The 7,118-nt window shown below is 65.3% G+C and overlaps 2 protein-coding genes across 2 annotated transcripts in view; one reads left to right on the top strand and one right to left on the bottom strand.

Annotated features, from left to right (window-relative positions):
* Positions 1-1,713, top strand: part of FAM189A1 (family with sequence similarity 189, member A1) — a 30,336-nt gene extending 28,623 nt beyond the window's left edge. The window contains exons 9-10 of the mRNA XM_005871100.1: positions 1,264-1,412; positions 1,675-1,713. Coding sequence (XP_005871162.1) covers positions 1,264-1,412; positions 1,675-1,713 — 188 coding nt within the window. The remainder of the gene's footprint in view (positions 1-1,263; positions 1,413-1,674) is intronic.
* Positions 1,714-3,386: 1,673 nt separating this feature from the next.
* The window catches only part of APBA2 (amyloid beta (A4) precursor protein-binding, family A, member 2), a gene marked incomplete at its 5' end in the record, with an annotated part of 19,218 nt that continues 15,486 nt past the window's right edge, over positions 3,387-7,118 (bottom strand). The window contains 4 exons of the mRNA XM_014543568.1: positions 3,387-4,213; positions 4,360-4,500; positions 5,483-5,602; positions 6,534-6,746. Of these exons, the coding sequence (XP_014399054.1) occupies positions 4,142-4,213; positions 4,360-4,500; positions 5,483-5,602; positions 6,534-6,746 (546 nt within the window). The remainder of the gene's footprint in view (positions 4,214-4,359; positions 4,501-5,482; positions 5,603-6,533; positions 6,747-7,118) is intronic.

Below are 7,118 nucleotides of genomic sequence, written 5' to 3'. Positions count from 1 at the left end.
GGAGAGGCGGCCCCGGAGGACCTGGGGGTGGCCGCTGGCCCCTCCCCCGGGGGAGCCGGTCCATCGTATCCTTGGGGGACACACGTCCTGCCCAGCCCAGTCACACCGAGGACCGTCCATCTGTCCAGTGCGCACCTGTCAGGCACGTGGGCTCTCGGACTGACCAGCCGCACAAGAAGCCAGGGGCAGGCGACTGTCGGGTAATGAAGACGCGAAGTGCTTCCAGCCCAGGATTCTCCCCGATTTGGTTCCCGACGTGGACAGAGGGGGCACGGAGGCTGAGGCTGCTTTCTCCTGTCCTGGGCCCCGCTTTGCCCGCGGGGCTGAGGGAACCGTGCCAATATGTATGAAGGGGGACAGGCGTGGAAGGGGCTTTGTGGAGCGCCCCCTCTCTCAGCCCTCCCCCCGTGGGGGCCCCGCCCGGCGCTCTCCACCGTCCCTACCTGGTGCGAGGACCGCGGAGCAGACACTGTGGTTGAATCCGTCACAGGAACCCTTGGGACAAGCCACTGCTTCTCGTTTTCTTGCATCTGCCCCCCCCCCACCGGACTGGCCTCGAGGGTGGAGGTCTGGGGGAGAGGCCCGTGTCCCCCAGATCCGTGTGTCTCCCGAGAAAGCAGGTCTCTGCTGGCCCAGCCAGGAGGTGGCAGCCATGGCGGTGTTGGGAGGACCCAGGCTGTCAACCGTTTCTGTGCAAAACACCCCCCCGTGGGGCGTCTGCAGGAGCAGCCAGCAGCTGGGCACCTGGTACTTGGCCACATCCCCACGCGGGCCCTGGGGCACCTCTGCAGCCGTGGCAACACCTGGGCCCACAGTGCAGCCACCAGCACCTGAACGACCACCGAGGCCCCTGCCCTGGACGAGGCCGAGACAGCCCCCGGGCCTGGCATGGGGGGGACTGGACGGGCCCTCTGCTCTGTGGTCACGGCGGCCGACGTGAGAAGGGGAGCCGGGTGTCCAGCCCAGGAACAGGTCGGGGAAGGAGCCGTGAGATGGTCAGCTGTGGCCGCCGGGATCGACTGGCCGCTGCCTCCCGCCTCTGGGACAGGGAGGACCCCCGGGGACACTGCAGGTGAGGAGTGAGCACTTCGCGCAGACGGGGAAGCAGGAAACCTGCTCTCTAGGTTCTCTCTCTTTTTTTAAAATTAAATGTCGGGGGTGACTGGCATTGGTTCATAGGATAAGGTTAATAACGTGGTGGTGTGGGCGGACGGGCTAACCCGCCGTCTGACGGTGGATGAGGGAAAATGGGGTTTATTTAAGGGAAGGGGCTGGGGGATGAGATGTGCGGAGGGAAGGGCTGCAAGCACCGAGCCGGGGACGCGGGGCGACGATGGCAGCCCCGGGAGCTGGCCGTCCTCCTCACGTGCCGGCACCGGCCGGGCTGGGCCTGGAGTGCGGCCCGAATGCAGGTAAGTGATCAGCGTCTTAGGGCAGTTTCCACTCCTTTATGACCCTGGGGTCCAGACAGACTTCCCGGTCCTGGCCCTCCTGTGGCCGAGAAGGGTGACCACACAGGGTTCAGGGAGGGTTTCCACGCTACAAGGTCCGTCTATGGCACCGCGCCCAGCACCCAAAGTCACATCTTCCCCCGTCACCATATATGAGGACCCCCTCCCCCCACCCCCTGCCTCTGGCAGCCACCGCACTGCAGTCTGTGTCCCCGATTTTCAGTTTTATGTCCACGAAGGAGTGAGATCGTACGGCTCATAGCGTTGTCTGCCGGACGGATCTCACTCAGCATATTCTCGGGTCCAGCCATGTTGTTGCAAATGGCGCTGTCCCCCTTGCTTAGGGCTGCGGAGTGTCTGTTGTCTACATGTGCCTGGTCCTCTAACGCGGACACTGGTTGTTTCCACGTGTCGACCACCGTGAATGCTGCTGCAGCCGACATAGGGGTGCAGTGTCTGTGAATACAGGGTTTGGAGGGTTTGGGGCACACACCCAGGAGGGGCTGCTGGTCGTGTGGCAGCTCTGTGCTCAATTTCTTAGGAATCGCCAGGCCCTTTCCCTAGTGGCTGCGCTGTCGCATTCCCACCAGCAGTGACTGAGGGTCCCCCCTTCCACAGCCCCCCCGCTTGCTGCTTGTCCTGCTGCTGCTGCCCCTCTGGCAGGTGGGAGGGGAGCTCTGCGTCTCCCCGACTGTCCTGTGTCTGTCGGAGAGGGCGCTTTCTGACTGGGCTGTTTGGTGTGGAGTTGGGCGCCTTATTCCTGTACTTTGGAAGGTAACCCTTTGTCGGAGCTGCTGTTTGCAAATATCCCCTCCCGTCCGGTTTCTTCAGCTCCTTTGGTGCAGGAGCTTTTCAGTTTGATGTGGTCGTTCATTCATTTCTGCCTTCACTTCCCTGGCCTTTGGGTCGTTCCTAAGATGCCCCCTGTGCCCCGGGTCCGTGTTTTCTTCTGTGTAACTGGTTTCGGGTCTGACAGGTTGGTCTTTGATCCCTTTTGAATTAACATTTGTGTGTGGGGACAAACTGTAACCCCGTTTCACTCGTTTGCATGTGGTTTTTCTCAGCTGAGGGCTTCGCAAGTCCCCCAGCCAAGTTCCTGTGCAGGCAGTTAGGTGAGGGCTTTCCAAGGGGCCCCCCAACATCTCCAGCGCAGCCCCCGGCCTGGTCTCTGGAGGGGGCTTTTACTTCACAGCGTCTCTGGGGTCGCAGGGTCACAGGGCCCCTGGGCCAGGCTTGGGGGGCTGTCTGCAGTTGAGACGTGGGAGTGAGGCCAGCCCCCCTCCCCCGCACCAGGGCGGAGCTTGGGCTCCTGTGTGTGTGTAGGGGGGGCTCCAGGCTGGAAGTGCTCTTGAATTTGGATTTTCGGTGTATCATTTGGTGCCCCCCCCACCTCACTGTTAGCCGTGGGGTTCCTCCCCAGGTGCTGTTCTGCCCGCCCTGGGCTCCACGGGGAGGCGTCCCTTCCCTCCAGCTCCACTCCTGTGGGCTCCTCCTCGTCCCCCGAGGGTGCGGGCCTCCCCAGCAGCCCCCTCGCAGCCGGGTGGGTCCCATCGTCCAGGGTCCCCAGGCTGACAGGTTGGGCCTCCCCACGCCAGGTGACACCGGACGGTGGCCCCAGGGAGAGAAGCCTGGCAGAGCCGCGGGACAGGCTGCAGGGGACCCCAGGTGAGGAGACGCTGAGGGGGGTCCGGCTCCGTTCCACACACACACACACACGCACCTCTCCCGGGGGGACCCCAGGTGGCCTCTCTCCTTAGTCAGCAGCCTGTCTCCCCACTGGGAAGAGGGGTGAGCCAGGTGACCTGTCACCGTCGCCGACCTGGGCAGGGAGAGGCCAGGAGGGACACGAGCGGCACCAGGTCCCGTCCCCGGGCCAAGGCCCGTGCAGAGGTAAGTGCGAGTCCGGCGCCTCCGTTAACAAACCAGCCACACAGGGTGAGGACGACGTCGGGTTTATTATGGGTCAGCGAGGCTTCCTACGTGGCGCATGCAGCACACGGCACGCCGTGCCGACGGGAATCCGAGCGCAGTTGTTAGCGGGTAAGGCTTCTTATCACAGTGTATCTCCCGGACACGCGCCGCCGGCCAGCACTGACCTCGGGGCGGGGCCAGGCTGGGGTCACCTTCACCCGCCGGGGCTGCTCCCGGGAGGCGCCTGGCCCCCAGGAGGGGCAGGGGGCGAGGTTTCTGTGTGTTTGGGAAGCACGTGTGTCGACAGGGATTGTAAAGAGGGGGCGATGCCCAGGCTCCGCCTCGTCCCCGGGAGGAGCGTGGACAGGTGAGGACGGGCGGCAGGTGGGCCACCTGGAAACCCTGGGGTCTGAGGAAGGGGCTGCAGAGGTTGTCGGCCCCGCGGGGTTTCTAAGGATGGAGCTGGATGTGGTGGCCTCGTCCTTTCTTTAACTCGGCGACGGCTCCTCCTCCGAGTTCAAGACAATGGTGTCTCCCCAACGTCACGTACAAGGACGTCCTGAGAGCGGGGGCCTCCCAGGACCCCATCCCTGCCGCCCCAGGAGCTCGCTGTCTCCAGGGACGCGCTGGGGCTCGGAGGACAGACTGCACAGCACAGGTACACACACCTCGTCCGCCGCGACGAGAACAGCGCGATGCGCACACACTGACTGCCCCGCGCTCTCCTTGGGGGAAGACAGACCCTCTTGTCAGGGGAGCGTGGGGTCCGGCCTCGGCTCCTAGATGTACAGCGGGGTCTCCTGGCCCGTGAGGAGCCGGAACATGGCGGCGGGCATGGTCTTCATATGGATCTGCCAACGAGAGAGGGGCTGAGGCCTCCCTCCTCCCCTCCCGCTGCCAGCGGACGTGCCCCCCCCCAGGTCTGGTGCTGCCCCTCCCGCGCAGGCTGAGCAGGTGGGACAGACGGGAGGGACTCGCCTGGGGCCTCGGGTCTCACCTCCCCGACCGAGTTGGACAGAGCCTGCACGATCTTCTCGTGGGCCGTGGCCACCACGCTCTGCCCGTTGATCTCGATGATGCGGTGGCCGACGCGGACGCCCCCTCGCTCGGCGATGCCGCCCCGCATGAGGCTGCAGATCTGAGCAGACACGGTCGTTAGCACGCGGTCCCACCACACCGCCCGGCGCTCCTGCCCCCAAGACGGGCAAGGACTCCACCTGCAGGCACTGCCCAGTGGCTATCGTCTCTCTGAGGTTTTGTCTTTTTAGGGATCCTCACAACTAAGGGCAGGGACTCCCGCCTGTCACAGCCGCTTCTCCAACCCCCGCTGGAGTTTGGGGGGCAGGCTGCCCCTCTCAGAGGAAGGCGGCATCTCCCAGCTGGAGACTTTGTCCCTTGGTGGGTGGTGGTGTGGGAAGAGAGGAGGGACCCTTTTAGAAAAAGCGACAACTGGGTCATCCAGGGCCTGTCTGCCAACGACGCCTGTGCTGTGGGTGTAATGAAGCTGAAAATGGAAAAGGCACTTGAGCAAGACTAACGCCGGTGTCGGCAAACTTTTCCAGGGAACCTGGCTGCGTGGCACACCGAGTCAGTGGGCACGGCGTCCCAGCGAGAGGAGAGCCCGCCGGCCACCAGGGCCTCGCGTGCACGCCCGTGGCCTGGTTACTGACGCCGTGGGCCCAGCAACAGACCGACCCCCGACTGCCCACAATGCCGCCACTTCAGCTGGAGCCTGGGGAGAGTGACCTCGCCCCTGAGAAACGGGACCAGCCGCGGGGAGTCCTCTGTGCCTTTCTAGGAGGTTCCCCTGACCAAGGACCCTTTTAGAAAAAGCGACAACTGGGTCATCCAGGGCCTGTCTGCCAACGACGCCTGTGCTGTGGGTGTAATGAAGCTGAAAATGGAAAAGGCAGGCCGAGAACAGGAGCCTGGGCTGGAGAGCTCGGGCCTGACAGACGGGCCCGGAGTTGGGGGCAGACCAGCTCCCTCCGGGCAGCTCGCTGTGGGTGGAAGTGAGTCTGATGCTGCGGGGCCGCAAGGGCCCTGCCTCCCTCCCGGCCTGGCTGTGTCCCTGGTGGACCGGCGCCCAGACCCTAGCGTGGCCCGGGGAGCGGACTCACAATCCCGTTCTGCACGCTGAAGCCCAGCTGGTACTTGAGGTCTGGCCGCTTGATGAGGACCGTGGTGACGGGCGGGCAGCTGACGATGTTGAGCTTCACTTGCGTCTGGTTCTTCAGACCCTGCAGAGCGGGGACAGGAGTCAGGTGAGCACGGCCGAGCAGGAGCCTGTGTCCCTCTGTGAGGGGTGAAGGCGTCACCCACCCTGACCCGTGTGCAGGGAGCCCAGGTGCAGGGTGGGCTGTGGCCCCGTGCTCTGAGCTGCCCTCTGCTCCAGACAGAGCCAGATGCCAGGCTCTGTGGCACTGGGCACAGCCACCCGCTGGCCCAGTCACCTTCCTGTGGGGAAGACCTGGGGACAGGAGTGCCTGGCTCAGTGGGCATCTGCAGTGTCCACGCGACACGGGCCACCTGGAGCCAAGGCAGCTCGGCCCAGAGAACGAGGCTCGGCAAGCGCCCAGGTTCTGGGAGGGCGGCCAAGCCTCCCACGGCTCCTCTGGCCAGTCCTCAGCCCAGAGGCGGCTTGGGGCTGCCCGGAGGGGGTGGATGGCCGCACACAGCCCTTCAGAGCTGGTGGCCCAGCACCCACAGCCCCTGGCGGGAGGCTCCACGCCACCCAGGCCTTGGGCACCACTGCCTGAGGCATGTCGTCCCTCGTCTGTCTGTGAGGTCACCCACCAGGTAGACACTCTGCTGGGCCAGCTCCTGGGGTCAGGCTGACGAGGGGGGAGAGGTGTCCTGCGCCACAACCACGGTGGGTGGGGACAGACCACAGCGGGGCTGCCGCCCGGGGTCCCTGAGAAACCCTCTGCCTGACCCCTCTGGGGCCTCAGCTGCAAGCAGCAGGCCCACCCTCTTACCCGAGAACCGCCTCCCAGGTGGCCGGGCAAACCAGGACGGTTGGTCGCCTACACCTCGGGCAGCGTGGGAGCCCTGGGCGACGGGACAGCCCCGGGTCTCTCTGGCTTCAGCAGAGGCACCGCCTCAGGGGGGTCTCTGGCCCCCACGCCTGGAGCACAAGGGAGGCGGGCGGGAGCCCAGGCCCGTGCGTACCTTGATGATGCCCTGGCAGGTGGCGAGGGGCAGCCCCACCAGGCTGGTGCCGTCGATGGACATGATCTGGTCCCCGATGCTCAGCTTCCCCGAGCGGGCGGCGGGGCCCCCGTTGAGCATGTTGGCCAGGATCACGGTGGGCAGGATGGAGCCCCAGCCCGACTCCACCACCACCACGCCCAGGATCTCACCCTTGTGCTTCTCCAGCTGCAGCTGCAGGGGGCGGGGGAGGTGAGCGGGGCTGTGAGGTGCCCGGGGCTGCCACCACCACCCCCTGCCCCCCGGCCTCCCAACCACCCTGGGAGCAAAGACTCCCGGACTCAACCCTGAGCCTGGTTTGCTTTTGCCTAAAAAAGTCCTTTTCTTCTCTCGGCCTCACAGGTCTCTCAGGAGCCGCCTGTCACCCATCTCCTCACTCCTGGTCGCTCCCACCCACCGGGGCTGGGAGTGGGCAGCCCAGCGTGAAAGGCGCCTTTTCAAGGTCGTTAAGACGGGCTGTCATCAGTGCTTCGTTACCAGGCGCCTCCTCACACCCAAGTGCTCAGAGCCCGGAGGCAGGAGCCAGAGGCAGGCAGGGGCGTGGCG

The sequence above is a fragment of the Myotis brandtii genome, unplaced genomic scaffold (assembly GCF_000412655.1).
Source record: "Myotis brandtii unplaced genomic scaffold, ASM41265v1 scaffold329, whole genome shotgun sequence".
In the NCBI taxonomy this organism is placed as follows: Eukaryota; Metazoa; Chordata; class Mammalia; order Chiroptera; family Vespertilionidae; genus Myotis; species Myotis brandtii.
The sequence above is the reverse complement of the archived record's forward strand: the minus strand, read 5'-3'. Positions and strand labels throughout refer to the sequence as shown.